This window comes from Mastigoproctus giganteus, chromosome 7 (assembly GCF_048544385.1).
Source record: "Mastigoproctus giganteus isolate SK-2022 chromosome 7, ASM4854438v1, whole genome shotgun sequence".
Taxonomy (NCBI): domain Eukaryota; kingdom Metazoa; phylum Arthropoda; class Arachnida; order Uropygi; family Thelyphonidae; genus Mastigoproctus; species Mastigoproctus giganteus.
The window spans coordinates 123,973,169-123,996,902 of record NC_143581.1 but is presented as its reverse complement, the minus strand read 5'-3'; the positions used below and the strand labels follow the sequence as shown (position 1 = coordinate 123,996,902).

Genomic DNA, 23,734 nt, shown 5'->3' with positions numbered 1-23,734 from the left:
CGAAAACAGCAATTATCACTTTCAATCTGAATCTCAATATCACAGTTATAAATTCCCTCTGTTCACAGAATGCTACTTGAATATGCGTCTCCTCTGCCAGCCATACTTTTTATATCATTTCCTCGTATTGTCCTCCTTCTGATGACATCCAACTGGCTCTGAATTATCTGGATGTTGCCCTCGACTACTTGTCCTCTGCACCAATTATCATAACAGATGCCAACAGCAGATCCCCTCTTTGGAACAGCAATACAGCAAACCTGCTTGGAGGCTCTTAGAGGATTTTATTCTCTCTCATAAATTATGTATCTTAAACAAACCACATCAGCCCAGCACTTTCTTCTGTTTTGAGTGAATTGAATATTGACTTGTCTTTATCGACATCAGGAATCGCTAAATATATACATAATTGGACGGTTCATGAAGATCAAATGTGTAGTGACCACAGAGGGATCTCCTTTACCATCTCTAAAAACCAAAATGTTTGTCATCCATCACCACAGGATCTTTGTGGATACTCTATAAAATTTATAAAATGGCTACTCTTCCACACTTGGCGAAGGTAAAGAAAGCCCACACGAGAAGCAGGAGAAGTTCGATAAATTTACTGGTAAAAGTACTTTGCCGTAACGGCATTTGTTTTGTTGCTCGCTCAGTAAACAGAGTGGGTGTTATCGGTCAGGAGTAAAAATTGATCCCATGGGAGATTGAAATCCTCCTGAAGTGGAGAGGGTAACCTGACTTTTTTTTATTTAGAATCACTGGTGGTCTAGTGGATAAATTGTTTATTAAGAAAAAAAAGGCAAAGGTAAAGGAAGCCCACACGAGAAGCATGGCAAACTTCGAAAAATTTACCAGTGAAACTACGTTACGAACATTTTTACAACGCCAGACCTTCCAATACGACTCTGTTCATGATTCAATTAGCGATTCTAAAGAAAAAAGGTCAGGTTAACCCCCTCCACTTCAGGAGGGTTTCAAGCTCCCATGGGATTCAACTTCTACTCCAGACCGATAACACCCACCATCTGTTTACTGAGCAAGCAAGCAACAATATGAATGCCGTTACGGCAAAGTACTTTTAGCAGTAAATTTCATCAAACTTTTGCATGCTTCTCGTGTGGGCTTTCTTTACCTTATCCCCATGCTTCTTTACAATTAGAATCCAAATGAATACGCTTTCTATGTACAGGAAACCCTTCTCCGTGCTACTGCTACATCAACTAGAAGGAAGAAAATTCGGGAATTTTCTGTACCCTGGTGGAACCCTCACCTGCCTGAACTGAAAAAGAGAGTACATTGTGCCAGAAGGCTGTTTCAATGCCATCACTCCTGGCCGAAAACCACTGTTACCATACTAAAGAGGATTGTCATGCACTTAAACAGGAGTATAATAAAGAAATCAATAAACAAAAGATTCTAACGTGGCACGCTTTTGTTGGCAAAACTGTAAATTCTGACCTGTGGGGTCTTCTATATAAAATTTCTAGAGATAAACTGGTTACAAACAAGACATAACTCATTAACTTTGACTTGCACTGACACTGTTAATGGTATACTTGATGGCTTGTTTCCTGTCGATGACTCTGACAACCACTTTCAATCATCTGTTCGCAAAGTTAATTCTGAATATTCTACTAGCCTGGAAACAGACCATTTGACATTACCTCAGTTGCAAGCAGCACTAAAAAAACTCAGCTTATATTGTCCTGGACCAGATTTGATCAAAAATGTTATTATAATGAAGTTTGGTGAACTGTTCCCTAATGTTCTGTTAAATTTATTTAACAGATGTCTGCTAAATGGTGTCTTCCCACGTTTGTGGAAAATGGCCCTGGTAATGCTCATCAAAAAACCAGGCAAGCCAGCTGCACATCCAAAATCTTTCTGTTCTATTTCCCTTCTTCCAAACTAAGGTAAGCTATTTGAGCCAAAACTTAACCATAAAATTACAGATTTATTTCATAATCAGGAATCATTTTCAACTCATCAATTCGGGTTTATCAAGGGAAAATGTTGTAAGGACACATTATTAAAACTAAAGAAACATCTTAAGAACTTGGACTCAAATTACCATTTAGCTATCATTATTGATTTTGAAGGTGCGTTTGACTCCATGTGTATTTGAAGCTCCACGTGCTGCTAGGTTTTCATTGCAGCTTTATCAAGGTCATCCGGAATTACTTCAGAGACAGGTTTATCTAAGTATCATCCAATAATCACACAATTAGTAGGTCTCTCTCGTGCCAGTGCCCTCAAGGATCTGTCCTGGCACCTCTGTTTTGGAACATTGTTTTAAATAGATGGCTTATCAGGAAATTTGAGTTCACCCACCCAATTGCCTATGCAGATGACTTGGTTCTTATTGTTTTTGGATGTTCAAGATCTCAGCTTGAAACCAGGGCATCTACAGTCCTTCTGGACCTAATTGCTTGGACTAAACAAAACAAGCTTACAATATCTGAGGCAAAAGCCAAAATGATGTCATTTAACCATCAGTTTAATCCGAACTGCCCTCCTAGTATTAAGATTGATGGCAAACAAATACCCTATGTCCAAAATTTGAAATATCTTGATGTCATTCTAGATGACCGACTAGACTTCACCACACACTTCAACAATCTTCTTGAGAAGGTCAAGAAATTTACTATGGCCATGGTGAGAATCTTTAAATCTGACTGGGGTGTTGGCTGGAAGATGCTCTTGCTCTACTACAAAGCTGTTCTTACAATTGTCGATTACGGTTGAGCCTGTGTGGTTTGAGTGTGTTAAAAGTGTGAAGTTTTGACTTAAATTGTACTATTTTCAGCATTCAATGTTGCTTTGTATGCTACATGCCTGCAGGACAGTTTCTACGGATGCCCTACAAGTAATAGGTGGGACATTGCCGTTAGATCTTCATCTTATATTCAGATCGTTCAGTTATCATCTCAAGCATGCATTGCCAATGGAATTTGATGGTATTACTGCAAACTCTTAAAATGATTTAAGCAGTTTCCTGCTTAAATCTTATCTGGTCAGAACTTAATAACATCTGGAGGCTTATCTGGTCAGAACTTAATAACATCTGGCAAGATTGTTGGACCATATCAGTCAACGGCAGAACCACATACAAGTTCATCGATAATGTACTGTTTGCTTCTGATCGGCATTTTTCATCTTGGTTCTCTCCTAATATCTACATATCTTTTCTCATTACTGGGCACAGTTCCATCAAATTGAAACTTGTTCAGTTCGGTTTAGAAAATAATGACACTTGCCTTTGTCAGTAGCATGAAGACTGGTGCACATTGTCTTCCACTGCCCTTATTATTGTGATTTTAGAAATTCCCTACTGGAAAATGTTCTGCATTTGTCGCCTGGCAATATAAAAGTTTTGATTGAAACTGTCTCCAATTTCAACTATTTTCAACAGTTTTCTGTTGACGTTTTCAACAGAAGAAGGCAGTTACAGACAACTTCCACGAATTCTTCACGAAAGGCTTAAGTTTTGCAAATTACAGTGTCTGGAGACTAGGCACCGGCGAGGTGATCTGATAGAGGTGTATAAAGCCTTGAATGGTTTGAGCATGCTCAATGCTGATGGGATTCTTCCTCTTGCTCAGAATAATCACCTGAGAGGGCATAAATTCAAATTGAGAAATTGATAGACGTGAGGAAATTTGCCTTTAGCCAGCGGGTGGTTGGTTGGTGGAATAGACTTCCATCCCTTGTCATGGAAGTTGATAGCCTAAATAAGTTTAAGGCTCAGGTGGACAGGTATTTCGAAAGAACAGAGGGGTGAAGTGGAAGTGGTTATTTTTTATTTATTTGTTGTTTTTTTTTTTTTTTTTTTTTTTGGCTGATGCTGCATAAGCTTGCTTTCTTGCATCAAATGCCTCTACTAATGCTAATTCCAACAACACAACATTGTGAATGGATGCTTTCTTCTTGCATCCTGCTTGCCTTTCAGGATTATACTTAGTAATAATGACATTCACGAAGTCTTCTGTGACTTATTTTTATTTTATTTTTTTGCTTCTTTTTTTCTCTAGTATGGGCAACTAGAGAAATCTGCTGGCACCCACCGATTTAGCACTGTCTTCAGTGGGTGCAGGATCCACCCCTTTTTGGGAAATTAAATTAATACAGCATCTCCTTGTGCTGAGGATGGGTACTGCTTTGCTGCTGCCTGGTTAAGGTGGCACATACAAACCAAATGTGATCTACATTTGGCCAAACTACAGCATTCTGTAAACAATACGATTTTAACTGGCACAGTTGAACTTTGTTCTAGATGCCGCAGCTACATTAAATAGTTGCATGTATATATTAATATACGTGTAAATAAAAAAATTTAATTGAAATACGGATGGTGGACAGCCTTGACTTGTCTTTTTTTGACTATTCCAGCATCTTGTGATCCAAAAAAAGCATTTCCAACCATGTGCTACATCCTGCTATTTGACCGACCATCCTACAGTCTGGGAATGACCCTTCAAACTATAGTTTCAGATAAATTAAACTGAGGAAGCACCATTCAACAACAAATTTTATGAGTTGACTTAGCTAAGAAATGAGACTGGAGTAAAGGTGAAGTTCACAACAGTCACAGAGGCAAAATTCGTGTGCTGTGGGGGTTAACTTGCATGTTGTTACACAGGTTTTTCGTAAACTTATTATCCTTCACTATGCACATTTGTATAAACATACAAGAAATGTTATCTACTGTAATTAATATCACAATATCTTGTATGTTCTAAGAAGTGTACCATTCAATAAACAATATGACTTTGTCCTAAAATTTACTCATATTCTGAAGCAGCACTGAACTTTTCTGGGGATAGTTTTAGAAACACAGCCTTATTCAAGGCAGAATTCAAACTTACACCCAACTTTGTTACAAATTATATTTTTGAAGAAAGCAACCCTCTGTTGGTTAACCTAGCAGTGGGGGAAGAGATCTTGACAGGCTTGAAAAATATCTGTTGCCCATTGTCAGTTTGAGATTGGTACACTTGCTAAACGTACACAGGTTACTTCAGTAGTTCTGGAAGTGATATGTGCTGTTTACACAGATTTATATGAAACAGGAAAAACACAGCAACAGCAGTACATGTGTTAGTTTGAATTTTCATGCACTTAATGGCTTTATGAACTTAAAAATAGAAGTGTCTAACAGCATCATATTTATATTTTATGTTGTAGCATTTTTTTCACAGCAAAATTAATAGTTTATTATTTTGAAAAATAACAAGTGAAAATAACAACCTTTTTCAATTTAATTTTTCATTAAAAAATGTCATTTAATAAGTATTCAATAATTCATTAGGAAAAGGATGCTGCTTTCAAAAATCAAATGACCAACCAACCAATCAACTTGATTGGTCAGTTATTTGTTTTTATTTGAACATTGGCAGCTTACACAATAATTAATGCACTAAACGTTGATGAAAAGGGTGCTGCCATTTTTGTTAACCACTGCCAGGTTAAGATAACCTGAGTTATTCAGTTTTTCCTTTGATTTATTTATTATGTTGCAATCATTATATAATGCACACATTTATTACATTGAAATCCTGTAAATTAAATCTGCAAATTTTCTTATCTCCAAAATGTATGCCTTTATACAATACAGAGAGTCAACAAATGTATCAGATGTGCCATTTTTTTTTTTTTTAAGAAACTTATTTGCTACAACAAATATAAAAACACCTTATATTTGATAAACTTAACTATCACATTTATACACTTCAACTTCCATGGAATGTTTCCATGAATATAAATATTTTGTAAGAAAAATGATGACAAATAATAATCAAATAATCTGATGTTTCTAAATATCAATTATAGAAAACAAAAACGCTTCAAGTTCAGATGAAACTTTGCTGATTTCACCTTTCCTTAATGCTTCTGTCAAATGCAAGGGTAAACTTAATGTTCCGTTCTTTATGTTCAGCAATATATACTTTCGAAATTCATTTGTCTGATCTGCTATTTTCCTGCATTGCAGTTTGTCACCATTATGTTCTATAAAAAGTAATGAAAATTAGTTTTTCATTTTAACAAAAATGTGTCAAAAAATTAATTAAAGTATGAAATTCATATAAAATTCTAAGATGTTCTATAGTTCTGATAATAACATGATAAAACTAAATAAGTATATATACAGGCCAAACAATTCATTCAGTAACATGTAACTCATTAATGTCAGCTGAACTTGGAATTACCGATAAGTGAATTACTGATGAACTTTTCTATTTTTAAGTTGTAAGAAAATTGCTCTTAAGACCATGACCATTTAACCTATTTAAATGGCAATTTTAATTAAAATCAATTAAACTACAGTCAGCTCCCAGTTTATGAACATCGGATTTACTAACTTTCGATCTCAAAATCAATTTTTGATACTGGACATTCACTTTACAAATTAACATCTAAATCTTATAAACTTTTCCATGACTAATAAAATCATCACCTTTTGAAGGAAAATTTTGTAAGAATGAAATATTTTCAGAATTTATGTACTGTATTTAATATATTTAACATGTACAGTAAATGTATGGTATGGAAATTCAGCATGGAGTTAAAAACAGCACACAAATATTTAAAGTATATTTTTAATTAAATGTACTATTGGAGCAAGGAGATAAAAGTGCAAATTATCAACAGTTTCTCCTGTAAGATAACAGTGATTTCTGTTTAGAATAGTTTAATTTATTGGCCAGGTAAACTATTTCCTTATTTATTACTAAAACATGAAGTGACTTTCTGAAACTGTTGTTTGTTTCAAAGATAAATAAGCAGATTTTTATATTATTTTTTACAGCTCTATGAGGTACAAAGGTTTCACATTAAAATCACACTGCAATTTGACTTCTAGATAGAAGCATTGGATTAACCAACTATAAAAATGTTCTTGTGCATTCTTATATTTTATAAACTCATAAGCATGGCTCCTCAAATGCAATTCAATTTTACTGCACTCATTTACAAATAGATATAATGGTATGATAAGAGGCTGCACGCCAAAAAAAAAGAAAAAATTAAATTGTTATATCTTATTTTTCTTGTGACTACTCTGATTCTGTTGAGAGCTGCCTCAAAAACTGTTTGCTTCCTCAAATATTAATAGAGTAAAATCCCTTTACAGTGAATACTACTAAACAAAAATTTCACTATAAAGAAAATAATTCTAGGTCTCAGCCAACTTTCCATATTATTAATGATTTGCAAGTCCCATGTACAACCAATTATTTTCTAAATTAAACAATGACTAGAATGTATTGTTTATTAGCTCATGCTGCAACAGCCAAAAAAAAAAAAAAAAATTCTGAATTACTCTGTGTGTGTGTGTGTGTGTGTGTGTGTGTGTGTGTGTGTGTGTGTGTGTGTGTGTGTGTGTGTGTGTGTGTGTGTGTGTGTAGGAAAGGGAGGGAGAGAGAGAGTCAGTCAGAAGTAGAAGGGAATCACCAAGAAAGATGATATCCAGCTCAAGACTCTAGGTGTGCCAAGTCCATACTCACCAGATGTTAGCCCCTGAGGTTAAATTTTTGGTTGACTATGAAAGAAAAACATTATTGGATAATTATTAAATGGCACTGTGTGTGTGGGGAAGGGCCTTACTACAAATAAAGCTATGGAAGTATTCGCTTAAAGAAAAATGAAAGTTGTAAAAAATATAGTAAAAGAATTTATTATTGCATTCTTTACCATGTTTTACACCCTTTTGGAATGATTATTATTTATTACTTTTCTTTAACATCAAGGAGGGTGTTGGGATCACAGAACAGTGTGGACAGTGGATTTTTGGCTGCTGTAAAGGGATAAGTATTTTTTAATTTTTAACGTATTCTTTGTTATTTAACATAGTAAATTGTGTTTAAGGGAGATCTTAAATAGGTTTAGTAGTGTTCATTAGGTTCTTATTTTGAATTTAACCAGTGATTTTTGGAAGTTACGACTCCCAGTGTTGGAGCCAATATTGTTGAACTAGCCACCCTATTGTAGTCAATAAGAAATAGCTTAACGTATATATATCTTGAACCGAAAGTGTAAGGCATAAAGTTAAATTAGATAGCGTAATATGAAGCACTGTATTAGGAATCTGTTAGCTTATTATAGTCTTATCAATTAGTCAAAAATATTATTAATCTTATTAAATTTCATTGTTAATTAAATTGTATTTAAATGGAAATCAAGACCCAGACTAGAGCTGCGAAGCAAAGATCACAGACTAGCAAGAGTGCTGTGACTTCGCTGTGAAACGAAGGGGACGATTCTCCAATGCATCACAGTCTCGAAAAATGTGCGAAATGTGAAATGTTTGCCGACCTTCCTAAAACAGGATATGATCTAGCCAAGAAGGATGCCTTTGTGTGTGTGTGCTAGGTGTCTGGAGTGTCAAGAAATTAGGCACCAACTCAGCATTCTGATGGGAATCTATGAGAGCTTGAGGTGTAGGGTAAATGCCCTCGAAGAAATTAATATGAGAGGCCCATCAGGCTCTCAGCTGCACAGCCCAACGACAGAGCTCACTCCTGTGCATCAGGCAACACAGAGGCAATCTCCAAGGAGGACGTGGTCCCAAAGGAACTAGTTGTTGGTGACTATTGTCAGGGAGAAGGGGAATATACTATGTAAGAAGGATAAGTGCAACAGGACCAGAATATGTCTGCCAGAGGCAAAGGTTGATGACGTTATAGAGTAGATATCATCTTTTAAGGGCAAAACGGTGGTATTGTTGTACACGTTGGCACTAATGATATTAAGAGTAGGAGACCGGCAGAATTACTTAAGTTCAGGTCAATGCTGAAAAAAAGTCGCGAGTTAGGGTCGAATGTGAAAGTGTCTACAATTCTGCCCCAGACACGATACGAGGGAGTATATGATGAGAACCTTGTCAATCAATTCGGCCTTGGAGAGATTGTGCAAGGCTCAAGGGGTAGAATTTTTTTCAGCCTGGTCTGCTTGTTGACAGGAGAGACTGCTTCTACAGGGATGGGATACACTTAAATAAAAAGGGTGCAAGAATATTTGCTGATGCTATCAAGGCAGTGTTAGGTGGGTCGGAAAACTGTTAGCGTGGGGGGATACACAGACTAAAAGGTTAACAGTAGTCGCAGGCAGATGCAAACGTGATTCTTGCACTGCTTCTATTAGAATGGGCGGCAAACTGGAAAGCAAAGTAATGGAGATTTCCAGGACTGCTGGGAGTCATAGTGGAACAAGTAAATACATGGGCTGTGTTAGGGTGGCTAGGAGCAGGAACAGGTGCGTGTATACTTGCGTGTACACCTATACTCCTAGCACTGGTGTACATGTATACTTGCATGTACACCAGTGCCAGGAGTATAGTTAATAAATCTGATGAGCTTGAAGTGCTAGTCAAGACATCAAAGGCAGATATTGTTGGGATATCAGAGACGTGGTGTCACACAGATATAGTCAGTGCAGAGTTGGAATTTGGGGAGTAGTAGTAGTGGCATGTGATGCAAGAAAGTAAGTGTATGAGCTTATGCAGCATCAGCCAAAAAAAATAAAAATAAAATAAAAAATCACACCATTCCCTCCAAATGCCTGTCCAGTTCTTCCTTAAATTCATTTAACCTATCAACTTCCAAAAGGACAGATGGAAGTTTGTTCCAGCAATTAACCACCCGCTGGCTAAAGGCAAATTTCGCACATCTATTCTACATCTGTCTTTTCTTAATTTGAATTTATGACCCCCTAGGTTCGTAATCTGAACAAGTGGAATGATCCCATCAGAATTCAGCGTACTCAACCCATTCAAGGCCTTATACACTTCAATCACTGCACAAGTGCCTAGTCTCCAGCCACTGCAATTTGCAGTGGCTTACGCCCCTCTCTTGGTAAGAGGATCTTTTCATTCCCCTCACCAATCTTGTTGCCCTTCTCTGTACAAGCAAATCTACATCTTCCCTAAAATGAGGCCTCCAGACATGTACGCAGTACTCAAGGCACGGCCTGACCATTGCCTTATACAGAGGGAAAATCACCTCCTTTTCCCTGCTAGCAAAATTCCTGTATATCATTGACAAAACCCCATGACCTGCCCTGGCAGGTCATGGGGTTTGTCTGCATTGCTCAGAAAACTTCATATCTGACTGCACAATTACTCCCAGGTCTTTTTTTATTTTCTACCACCTTAAGTGTAGTACCACACAGTTGGTACTACTTCTACTGATATGCAGTACTTTGCATTTGTCAAGGTTAAACTTCAGTTACCACTTATTAGCCCATCTGGCCAATTGATCTAGATCCTGTTGCAGTAGCACACTGCCATTACTGTCATTAACAACCCTGCCAACCTTTGTATCATCTGCAAACTTCGACAATAAGCCTGATATACCTTCATCAATATTATTGATAAATATACAAAACAACAGAAGACCCAACACCAAACCCTGTGAGACTCCACTAATAACATTAGTCCACGAAGAGCAGCGCCCATTGATTACCACCCTGTCTTCTCCCACTCAACCATCCTTTTATCCATTGTAGAAACTTACCCTTAATACCATTCTGCTCCAATTTGTACAATAGTCTTCCATGGGCAACAGTGTCAAAAGATTTCCTGAAATCCAAATATATGATATCAAAATTATTTTTTGCATGCAGTTCCTTTGTAACCACATCATAATATCCTATCAAATTTGTCAGACAAGACTTTCCCTTAACAAACCCATGCTGTGTCTGAATTATTGCTGCTCAGGATCACCAACAACATCGAACCATCGATATGAAGTGGACCAATCAGATTCATCCCCCTCCTTTTAGAGTTTATACAAGTAAAGAAATCCTTGATGTTTTTCTTAGCATCTTTTGCCAAAGATTTCTCGTAATCTGCCTTCGCCTGCCTAAACTCCTTTGTGACCTGATTACAGACTAGCTTATATCTGCCATAGGCTTCTGAGTCGCTTGATAATTTATATGCATCCCATGCATTTTTCTTCTCTGTCCCGAGTCTCATTAGTTCATTTGATAACCATTTAGGCTTAAACCTTGAACAATATTTCTTAATAGGTATGAAACTTTTAGTAGCATCCACAATTAATTCCTTGAATGCTTCCCACTTAGAATTTACTGTTGTTAACATCGTCAGTTTATCCCACTGTACAGAATTTAAAAACTGTCTGAGACCACTGTACTCACCTTTACGGAAGCAAAAACCCTTTCCTTTAACCCTTGATGATAATTATATCTTGAAGTAAATCCAACATCAGTACATTGTGATCGCTGCCAGCCTAGTGGTTCCTTTATCTGCAAATTCTTAATACACGAATGATCACAGCTGATAACCAGATCAAGAGTATTACCCTCTCTGGTTGCCTCTCGAACATGCTGCTGCAGAAAACAATCATCCAATAAATCCACAAAAGTCTTACTAGTGTGTGAGTGACCAACAGTTTCAGTCACAAGTTCCAGTCAATATCCGGGGAGTAAAAATCCTCCATTATAAGAAATTCTGATTTACTAGCCCACTCTATTTCTCTGTACAATGTGTATAGGAAGGATAGACAGGACAGGAAGGGGGAAGGGGTAGGGTTATGCTGTTAGTTAAGAAACACAAAATCTAAGGAAGTGCATCCAATTGATGTTGGTGGACAATGCAGTGTTGAGTCTGTTTGGTGTGAAATAAGCACTGGGAAAGGAAAAATGAGAATGGGTGTGTATTATAGGCCTAATGAATCTGATGAGTATAATAAGCAATTGTGCAGAGAAATAGTGGGCCAGTAAATCAGAATGTCTTATAATGGGAGATTTTAACTTTCCAGATATTGACTGGAACTTATGTGTTGGTCACTCGCACACTAGCAAGTCTTTTGTGGATTTATTGGATGACTTGTTTTCTACAGCACCATGTTCGAGAGGCAACCAGAGAGAGTAATACTCTTGATCTGATTATCAGTAGTGTTTCTTCATGCATTAAGAATCTGCAGATAAAGGAACCACTGGGCAACAGTGATCACAATGTATTGATGTTGGAATTATTTAAAGATGTAACTACCATCAAGGCTAAAGGGAAGGGCTTTTGCTTTCATAAATGTGACTGCAGAGGTCTCAGAGAGTTTTTAAATCCTGTACAGTGGGATCAACTGATGATGTTACAAAGTGAATTCTAAATGGAAAGCCTTCAGGGACTTTATTTTAGAGGCTACTAGGCTTTTCATTCCAACTAAGAAATACTGTTCAAGGTTTAGGCCTAAATGGATGTCAGATGAATTAATGAGGCTAGTGGCAGAGAAGAAGAATGTATGGGATGCATATAAAGGATCAGGCGATACAGAAGCCTATGGCAGGTATAATCTAGTCTGTAATCAAGTCACAAAGGAGATTAGGCAGGTGAAGGCAAATTATGAGAGATCTTTGGCAAAGGATGCAAAGAAAAACAGCAAGGAGTTCTTTACTTATGTAAACTCTAGAAGGAAAGGCATGAATCAGATTGGACCACTTAACATAGATTGGCTGACTATTGATGATCATGCTCAGGTCGCTGATAAACTGAATGAGTATTTTGCATCTACATTCACACATGAGGAATTATTAGTGAATGAGGGGAGTGCTAGAAGTTTATCAAATGCTAATAGGGAGCTAAGTGATTTTCTAATAACTGAGAGCAAAATGGGGAGAAACTGTTGAAGTTAAACATGAAGAAGGCACCTGGGGTGGCTGGGAACTATCCAGTTATATTTAAGGCAGCAAAGGAAGTAAGCAAACCCTTAGCCATAATTATGAGAGCTTCCTTGGACTCAGGGGAGGTCCCCATGGACTGGAGGTGTGCAAATGTATCACCAATTCAAAAGGAGGTTCAAAAGGTGACACAAGTAACTACAGACCTGTTAGTTTAACTTGTGTTCTGGGGAAAATAATGGAATCACTGGTTAAAGAAGCACTGCAGGATCATCTAGACAAGACTGCAGTAATAATTAAGACAGCATGGGTTTGTCAAAGGGAGGTCTTCTGTAACGAATTTGATTGCTTACTATGATGTGGTCACAAAAGAACTGAATGCCAAAAATAATTTTGATATCATATACAGTAATACCCCGACTTACGCGAACTCGGAGTTATGCGGTTTTTGATTTTTTTCGTTTGGTATATATCTAAAATTAGCTTACCAGTGATTTGGAAGCTTGGGTGACAGCTTACGTTTCTGAGGACTGGTTTGGTCACCACTTCATACCCGAAGTCGAACGTTATTGCAAGTCTAAACAGATTCCATTTAATGTGATGCTTTTTATTGACAATGCACCCGGTCACCCTCCTGCCACCCTAATTAATTTCGACCCACGTGTGAAAGCTGTATTTTTGCCTCCAAACACAACCAGCTTGCTTCAACCGATGGACCAGGGAATCATCAAAACATTCAAGGCTTACTACACAAGGCGTTCGTTTGCACGTCTGAATGAAGCTATGAGACAAAATAGTGAGATATCTGTTTAAGACTTTTGGAAACAATTCAACATTTTAGATGCTGTAAAAATCATTGAAGAATCTTGGGATGAAATTCACAAAAAAACATTTAATGGTGTCTGGAAGAAACTTTGTCCATTTTTTTTTCAAAAATAAGATGAAAACAATGCCAGAAACTGTTCATGTCGCTCATGTGTTAATCTTGCCAGGCAATTAGATTTGGAAGTCAATGGTGATGATGTCAATGAGCTCATAGAGATGAGTGAGCAAAACGTCACTGAAGTATCCGACACTTCAGACCCAGTTCCACCAGAAAAGCACATGACAATTGCAAGTTTGACAGGTCTCAGCTCAATTGAAAAGGGCTTAAAATTTTTAGAAATCATAGACTCCAACGAAGAACGCGTTATAGCTACAAAGCAAGGAATAAAAAAATTATTAGCTTGCTACGAAGAAATGCTGCGTGAAAAAAAGAAGGCGTTGTGTCGTCAGATGAATTTGTTAGATTTTATGAAGCCATCGACATCGAAATAACTTTTTTACGTAACTCATTTATTTTTTTAATACATATTTTGTATTAATATGTATAAAGAACTGCAATTTTATTAAATATTTTTCTTCTAAACTAGTGTTTTTGTTAGTCCTTGGTCCAATTAAACAAAATTTATATGTATTTATATGCAAAGTTGTACCCCGACTTACGTAAATTCGACTTAAGCGATTTTCGTCGGACCCACCTATCGCGTAACTTCGGGGTATTACTGTACATGGATTTCAGGAAAGCTTTTGATGCTGTTGCACATGGAAGTCTGCCGTAAAAATTAGAGAGGTATGGCATCAAGGGTAAGCTGCTACAATGAATAAAAGGATGGTTGAGTGGAAGACAACAGAGAGTGGTAATCAATGGACATCGCTCTTCGTGGACAAATGTTATTAATGGAGTTCCCGGGGATCAGCATTGGGCCCATTGAATACTACTAAGAAAGAATACTTGATGAGAACCAACCGAAAGAGCAAGTTGGCTTTAAACAGGATTCTCAACTATGGATCACCTTCACGTAATATCACAGCTAATGGAGAAAGCAAATTAATATAAAACACCATTATGCCTGGCATTTGTGAATTATGAAAAGGCATTTGACTCCATACAGCATAAGGCAATGTTTCGGGCCCTGGAAAGACAAGGCATAGATACCCCATATATTATGATTTTGAAGAAAATATATGAGAATGCCTTTATTAGTACAGACAGAGACAGTAATAAATTTAAAATCGACTCAATATCTCCGAAGTTGTTTACTGCTGCCATCGAGGCAGCTTTCAGAAGATTAAGACTGGTCGCTGTTGTTATTATTGTTGTTATTTGGTTTTTAGGAGCATTAGCAACTAAGGCCATATTGCTCCAGGGATATGCAGTGGTCATTTCCTGACCTTTCCGCATCCTCCGTATTTGGTGGACACGGACTCAAACCCATGTCTATTCAAGAAGCGTTTGCTACCCACTGCTGCTCCTGCCCATCTGGCTACAAAGGTGTCAAGACTGGTTGCAGAAAGGAGTCAATGTGAATGGAGAGTACCTAAACCATTTACAATTTGCAGATAACATTGTGATCATAAGCCATGATCCCAAGGAATTAGAGGAAAATCTTAATCAGATATGCAGAGTTAGTAAGGATTTCGGACTAAAGATGAATATGGCTGAAACAAAAGTAATGATGAACAAGTATGATTCAATGATTATATCCCTTTCTGTGGCATACTTGTTCATCATTACTTTTGTTTTAGCCATATTCATCTTTAGTAATTAAAAAGATGGATTCATATAGTTATCTGGGACAAGTCATTAGCTGTAATAATGATAAATGACTGGAAGTCAAGAGAAGAATAAATTTTGGATGGAGAGCATTCAGGAAATATAGTCACATACTGAGAAGTAGTATCCCAATTTGTTTGAAACGTAAAATAATGAACGAATGTATACTCCCCACCATCACTTATGGAAGTGAAACTTGGACACTCGCCAAAAGAATGAAAGAGAAGCTTAAAACTACACAGCGAAGAATGGAATGAATTATATTAGGAATCAGATAAGAAGAGAAACATGTGGATTAGGCAGCAAACTCAAGTAAAGGACATTCTTATCAAAACTAAACTAAAATGGTCTTGGGCAGGACACATAGCTCAAAGATATGATGACAGGTAGACTAAGAAAATAACAGAATGGAACATCCTCATTTTAGGAAGGATGTAGATTTGCTTGAGCATGTACAGAGAAGGGCAACAAGATTGGTGAGGGGAATGAAGGGATTCTCTTACCAAGACAGGCTTAAGTTCTGCAAATTGCAGTGGCTGGAGACTAGGCACCTGCACAGTGATCTGATTGAGGTGTATAAGGCCTTGAATGGGTTGAGCACGCTGAATTCTGATGGGATCCTTCCACTTGTTAAGATTACGAACCTAAGGGGGCATAAATTCAAATTAAGAAAGGACAGATGTAGAATAGATGTGCGGAAATTTGCCTTTAGCCAGCGGGTGGTTAATTGCTGGAACAAACTTCCATCTGTTGTTGTTGTGGAAGTTGATAGGTTAAATAAATTTAAGGAGGAACTGGACAGGCATTTGGAGGGAATGGTGCGATTTTTTGTTTTTTGGCTGATGCTGCATAAGCTCATACACTTGCTTTCTTGCATCACATGCCACTACTACTACTACTACTACTACTAAGAGGAGCTAGAAGAAAACCTGGAAGACAACGACGGAGATGGACAGATGAAATTCACGAGTTTGTGGGTAGTAAATGAATGTCCATTACACAAAACAGAAGGAACTGGAAAGTTGCTGGAGAGGCCTTCATCCTGCAGTGGATTGAAAATGGCTGATGATAATGATGAATAACTGCTTTACAACTGTGAGCTTTGGTGTAGGCAGGAAATGAACCTGGAGATTTGGAAACAAACCAATTACAATATGCAACATTCTTGTCTTAAACAGCCTTGACACATTTTTTGGAAAACCAAGGTTTAGATAAAAGATGAGATTTTAAGGTGGAGTGGAGAATAAATGATTCCATCCCTACAAGAATAATTTCACTGACACAGTCTGAGCAAATATTGACATCAGAAGATTTGAAACAGTAATCTGACTGAGAAAAAAAGTAAAGAAATCTCACAGATCATCCCATTTTGCATTCTTGTAATGCTAAACAACACACGAGATTGTGAATGGCCATGAGAGAAATCCTCTATTGGAGAAGAGATCATCAGCAAGTAAGTTGTGATCTGAGGTGCCTAGAGGACCACTTACCTCGACCGAGTACTTAGAAGGGCTGTTTGTGAGAAAAAGATCAAACATGTTGGCTGCATGTTTAGGATTGTCTGGTATTCTGGTAGGTAAATTAACAATCTGTGTGAGGTCACTAATAATTGCAAAAGCCTCAGCGTCTCGACCAGCTGGGTCTGTGTGACTAGAAAACAGAAGCCAGCAGGAGATGTGAACATTAAAACCACCAAGGAAAATTTACTTCACTGTTAGAAAAGTTGGATTGGAGAAAGTCAAGTTTCAAAGAGAGGAAGTCAAATGGTTCCAAATGATTGGTGGAACAACAGAGGCAACAGATGAATTTGACAAAATGTGGTAGAGAGGTTTTAAGCCAGAGAAGATCGAAAAGAGAATATTCCAAATTACTAAGTCTGACAGGGAATATCAAGAATGAACATATGCACAAGTACCACCTTTGAAGCGAAAGGAATCATACAGCAAATAATTTGGAAAACTGAAATGAGCTGTGGTTGGATCAACTGATAACTGGGATTCAGTCATAAAAAGTACATAGGGTTTGGCAGATCGTAAGTGGAAATGGACATCATTAAGATTAGAACAGAGACCATGTATATTTGTGAAATTAATGAGGAAGTGTTTGGGAGGTTGAATCTTTTCACGTATAAGTTTGCTCTATTAGTTTGGCAATTGTTTTCAGAAGAAAGAAAAGGTGGCAAGGACATGCTGTATGAAGTTGATTGATTGATTTATGGAGTTCTTGGCGCAAGAGCTACTGTGGCTAAAATGCGCCTTGAACGTTTTATACGGCAGTTCTCTTCGTGCTTGTGTTTTGCTGGAAATATTTTCGAAGAATCCAGGAGTGTGCATAGCTTAATACAGGGATAACATTTGATTTCATATTTGGTTATAGAAATTTTTTCCTTGAGGAACTGAAAAACATCTGTTATATTTTTCCTGTCTTCCAATATAGTTTTAAGAGTGAGGGAGTTATGCTTGGTTATTAGATCTTTAAAGTAATTTCAGCGCTCTGCTACAAATACTGGACAAGTAATTAGTACATGTTCCACTGTTTGTTGTGTATGGCAGGTAGGACATAGAGGGGGGGGATCGTCTTCTTGCAAGAGAAAACAGTGGCTGAAATGAGTGTGTCCTATTCTTAACCTTGTGAGTATCACTTCGTAATGTCCGGCAGAATTACTTAACAAGTACAGGTCACTGTAGACCGGCAGAATTACTTAACAAGTACAGGTCACTGTTGAACAAAAGCCGAGAATTAGGGTTGAATTTGAAAGTGTCTGCAATTCTGCCAGACACGATAGGAGGGAGTATATGATGAGAGCCTTGTCGATCAATTCGGCCCTGGAAAGATTGTGCAAGGCTCAAGGGGTAGAATTTTTTTCAGCCTGGACTGTACTTGTTAACAGGAGAGATTGCTTCTACAGGGATGGGATACACTTAAATAGAAAGGGTGCAAGAATATTTGCTGATGCTATCGAGGCAGTGTTAGGTGGGTCGGAAAACTGCTAGCTTGGGGGGAGACAAAGACCAATAGATTGACAGTAGCCACTGGCAGAGGTGAAAGGATTCTTGCACTGCTTCTATTAGAATGAGCAGAAGCCTGAAAAACAAGATGCATGGTATTTCAGAGACTGCTGGGAGCCATTGCGGTACAAGTAAACACATGGGTTGTGTTAGGGTAGCTAAGAATAGAAACAGGTGCAGGTATACTTGCGTGTACACCAATGCTAGGAGTTTAGTAAATAAATTTGATGAATTTGAGGTATTGCTCAAAACATCGAAGGCAGATATTGTTGGGATATCAGAGACGTGGTGTCACACAGATATAAGGGATGCAGAACTGCAATTTGGGGAGTACAACGTCTACAGAAAGGATAGACAGGATAGGCAGGGAGGAGGGGTTATGTTATTAGTTAAGAAACACATAAAAACCAAGGAAGTGAAGCCAGTCGACATCGCTGGACAGTGCAGTGTGGAGTCAGTTTGGTGTGACATAAACATTGGGAGATCAAAATTGAGAGTAGGAATGTGCTATAGGCCTATTGACTCTGATGAGTATAATAAGGAACTGTACAGGGAAATAGAGTGGGCCAGTAAATCAGAGTGTCTTATAATGGGAGATTTTAATTTCCAGATATTGACTGGAATTTGGGGGCTGGTTACTCACACACTAGCAGGACTTTTGTGGATTTATTGGATGATTGTTTTCTACATCAGCATGTTCGGGAGGCAACTAGAGGGAGTAATACTCTTGATTTGATTATCAGCAGTGATTCTTCATGCATTAAGAATCTGCAGATAAATGAACCACTAGGTGTCAGTGATCACAGTGTGCTGAAGTGGGATTTACTCAAAGAGGTAACTACCATTAGGGGTAAAGGGAAGGGTTATTGCTTCCGTAAAGGCGACTACGATGGACTGAGACAGTATTTAAATTCTATACAGTGGGACCAACTGATGATGTTACCAACAGCAAATTCAAAATGGGAAGCATTCAAAGAACTTATCTTGGAAGCTACTAGGCTTTACATACCAACTAAGAAATATTGTTCAAGGTTTAGGCCAAAATGGATGTCAGATGAACTAATGAGGCATATGGCAGAGAAGAAAAATGCATGGGATACATACAAATTAACACATGACACAGAAGCCTATGATAGATACAAGTTGATATGCAACCAAGTTACAAAGGAGGTTAGGCAGGCGAAGGCAGATTACGAGAAATCCTTGGCAAGGGATGCAAAGAAAAACAGCAAAGAGTTCTTTACTTATGGAAACTCTAGAAGGAAGGGGATGAATCAGATTGGTCCACTTGATATTGATGGGTCAAGTGTTGATGATCCTGCTCAGGTAGCTAACAAACTAAATGAATATTTTGCATCGACATTCACACATGAGGAGTTATTCAGCGAGGGGAATGCCAGAGGTGTATTCAACTCTAGCAGTAAGCTACAGAATCTTGAAATAACTGGGAGTAAAGTGGAGGAGAAACTGTTGAAGATAAACACAAGAAAGGCACCCGGGGTGGATGGGATCTATCCAGTTATATTAAAGGAGGCAGCAAAGGAAGTAAGCAAACCCTTAGCCATAATTATGAGAGCTTCCTTGGACTCAGGGGAGGTACCCATAGACTGGAAATGTGCAAATGTGACCCCAATTCACAAAGGAGGATCAAAGGCTGACACAAGTAATTATAGACCTGTGAGCTTAACTTCTGTTCCAGGAAAATTAATGGAGGCACTGGTTAAAGAAGCACTGCAGGATCATTTAGACAAGACTTCAGTTATAGCTCAGACACAGCATGGTTTTGTTAAGGGGAAGTCTTGCCTGACCAACTTCATTGGATACTATGATGCAGTCACAAAAGAACTGGATGCAGGGAATAACTTTGATATTATATACTTGGATCTTAGAAAGGCTTTTGATACTGTTGCACATGGAAGACTGCTACACAAATTGGAGCAGTGTGACATTGGAGGCAAATTGCTGCTATGGATAAAGGGGTGGTTGAGGGGGAGAAGACAGAGAGTGGTAATCAATGGACACTGCTCATCGTGGACTGATGTTATTAGTGGAGTCCCTCAGGGCTCAGTGTTGGGTCCATTATTGTTTTCTGTATTTATAAATGATATTGATGATGGTATATCGGGCTTAATGTCCAAGTTTGCAGACGATACAAAGGTTGGCAGGGTTGTCAAGGACACTACTGACACTATGCTGCTGCAACAGGATCTGGAAAGGTTGAGCAGATGGGCTGAGAGGTGGCAAATGAAGTTTAACATTGATAAATGTAAAGTACTACACATGGGAAACAGCAACCCCATAGCAACGTATCAACTCTGTGGTACTACACTGACAGTGGTAGAGAATGAAAGGGACTTGGGGGTGGTTGTGCAGGCAGATATGAAGTTCTCTGAGCAGTGCAGACGGGCTGCAAGAGTAGCTCATGGAGTATTGTCAATGATATACAGGAATTTTTCCAGCAGGGATAAGGAGGTGATTATTCCATTGTATAAGGCGATGGTCAGGCCACACCTAGAGTACTGTATACAGGTCTGGAGACCTCATTTCAAGACGAATGTAGAGCTGCTGGAACGAGTACAGAGAAGGGCAACAAGATTAGTGAATGGAACAAAGGGGTGCTCTTACGAAGAAAGGCTTAAGTTTTGCAAATTACAGTGTCTGGAGACTAGGCACCAGCGAGGTGATCTGATAGAGGTGTATAAAGCCTTGAATGGTTTAAGCATGCTCAATGCTGATGGGATTCTTCCTCTAGCTCAGAAAAATCACCTGAGAGGGCATAAATTCAAATTGAGGAAAGACAGATGTAGGATAGACGTGCGGAAATTTGCCTTTAGCCAGCGGGTGGTTGGTTGGTGGAAGAGACTTCCATCCTTTGTGGTGGAGGTTGATAGCCTAAATAAGTTTAAGGCTCAGCTGGACAGGTATTTTGAACGAACAGAGGGGTGAAGTGGAAGTGGGTTTTTTTTTTTTTTTTTTTTGGCTGATGCTGCATAAGCTTGCTTTCTTGCATCAAATGCCTCTACTAATGCTAATGCTAATGTCTGTTTTGTTGTATGCTGGATTTCCATGGTTCAAGCAGTTTTTTAATTTGATGCAGTTCGTTATTGGTTAAGACTTGCCATTGCTGTTGCCATTGATGTATCCAACTGTGATGGATAACTTGTTTGTAGTCGGAGAAAGGATATATTTTTATACAGAAATGATGTTGGCTTCTTTAGCAGCTCTGTCTGCTTGTTCATTACCATATATTCCAACATGACTTGGGATCCAGCAAAATCTAATATTATGCCCTTCTTCTTCTAGGAGTTTTGATACTCTGTATTAAATTTGTTGTTGTAATGGATGTCTTTTGGAATTGATATTTTGTATTGCCATCATGGAGCTAAGGGAATCAGTGAAAATAATGCTGTCTCTGGAACTTGTATGTTCGATTTAGTTTAGCACTAACATAATGGCTTGCAGTTCTGCAGTATAAATGCTGCAGTCTTTTGGGAGGTTTTGGGCCGATGTGGTGTCTGTAAAGTAGACTGCCGCTCCCACATGAGATTCAGTTTTTTGAGCCATCTGTATATAAAAAGCAGTGATCTGAAAATTGTGACTTGTAAGCAGCATGCAGCTGTTGATAATTTATATGAGGAAGTGTTTGCTTGCTCCAAAAGTGGAACAAAAAGTCGCATGTAGGCAGTTTGATTATCCATGGTGGTGGTGAAGACTGCTTCTTCAGTACAGTGATTTTATCCAGGTTAAGATCTCTGTTGAGGAGACGGATTTTTAATCTCATGTTTGCAGGTTTATTGATTCTTTGTTGTTGTTGATACTGTTGCTCCCATTCTGATGTAAAACGAATTTTCTGGAGGGGGTGTCCTGGTAGGGATTTTATTTTAGCTGCGTAAAAAAGTAATTGATTATGTCTTCTGATTTGTAAAGGAGGTTCTTGGGCCTCAGCATAGAGGCTCTGCACAGGTGAAGTTCAGAAAGCCCCAAGGGCTATCCGGAGCACACAGTGAGGTACTGGATCGAGCCATCTCAGGGTGCTAGGTCTTGCTGAGTCATAGACTGGGGCACCATAGTCTAACTTAGACCGGATGAGTAATCGATATAATCGTAGTAGAACTGTTCTATCTGCTCCCCATGATATAGCGGATAGCACCTTTAAGATGTTCATTTTCTTCAGACATTGAAATCTTATATGTCTAATCTTATATGGACTCAGGGGAGGTACCCACAGACTGGAGATGTGACCTCAATTCACAAAGGAGGATCAAAGGCTGACACAAGCAATTAAACCTGTGAGTTTAACTTCTGTTCCAGGAAAATTAATGGAGGCACTAGTTAAAGAAGCACTGCAGGATCATTTAGACAAGACTTCAGTTATAGCTCGGACACAGCATGGTTTTGTTAAGGGGAAGTCTTGCTGACCAATTTGATTGGATACTATTGATGCAGTCACAAAGGAACTGGATGCAGGGAATAACTTTGATATCATATACTTGGATCTTGGAAAGGCTTTTGATACTGTTGCACATGGAAGGCTGCTGCACAAATTGGAACATTGTGACATTGGAGGCAAATTGCTGCTGTGGATAAAGGGGTGGCTGAGGGGGAGAAGACAGAGAGTGGTAATCAATAGACACTGCTCATCGTGGACTAATGTTATTAGTGGAGTACCTCAGGGCTCAGTGTTGGGTCCATTATTGTTTTCTGTATTCATAAATGATATTGATGATGGTATATCAAACTTAATGTCGAAGTTTGCAGACAATACAAAGGTAGGCAGGGTTGTCAAGGACACTACTGACACTATGCTGCTGCAACAGGATCTGGAAAGGTTGAACAGATGGGCTGAGAGGTGGCAAATGAAGTTTAACATTGACAAATGTAAAGTACTACACATGGGAAACAGCAACCCCAGAGCAACGTATCAACTCTGTGGTACTACACTGATAGTGGTAGAGAATGAAAGGGACCTGGGGGTGGTTGTGCAGGATTCTTCCTCTCGCTCAGAATAATCACCTGAGAGGGCATAAATTCAAATTGAGGAAAGACAGATGTAGGATAGACGTGCGGAAATTTGCCTTTGGCCAGCGAGTGGTTGGTTGGTGGAACAGACTTCCATCCCTTGTCGTGGAAGTTGATAGCCTAAATAAGTTTAAGGCTGGGCTGGACAGGTATTTGGAACGAACAGAGGGGTGAAGTGGAAGTGGTTTTTTTTTTCTTTTTTTTTTGGCTGATGCTGCATAAGCTTGCTTTCTTGCATCAAATGCTTCTACTAATGCTAATGCTAATATGCTCCAAAAATGTTAATTCCTTGTCAAAGACAAGTCTCAAGAAACGGACACTATTTTCGACTGGAATGATCTGTCCTTTCAGCCTGAGCTCTGGATCAGGATGGATATTCCTTTTCCTGCAAAAGTGAATACATACACTCTTTTGCACAGAGATTCTGTATCCATTTGTTTCTGTCCATTTTGTTTCTGTCCATTTTGTAACTTTGTTT

At 38.4% G+C, this 23,734-nt stretch overlaps 1 protein-coding gene across 1 annotated transcript in view; it reads right to left on the bottom strand.

The window, feature by feature from the left end:
- Positions 1-5,815: 5,815 nt before the first annotated feature.
- Positions 5,816-23,734, bottom strand: part of Pstk (Phosphoseryl tRNA kinase) — an 85,106-nt gene continuing 67,187 nt past the window's right edge. The window contains exon 6 of the mRNA XM_090378418.1: positions 5,816-6,009. Within this exon, the coding sequence (XP_090234544.1) occupies positions 5,816-6,009 (194 nt within the window). The remainder of the gene's footprint in view (positions 6,010-23,734) is intronic.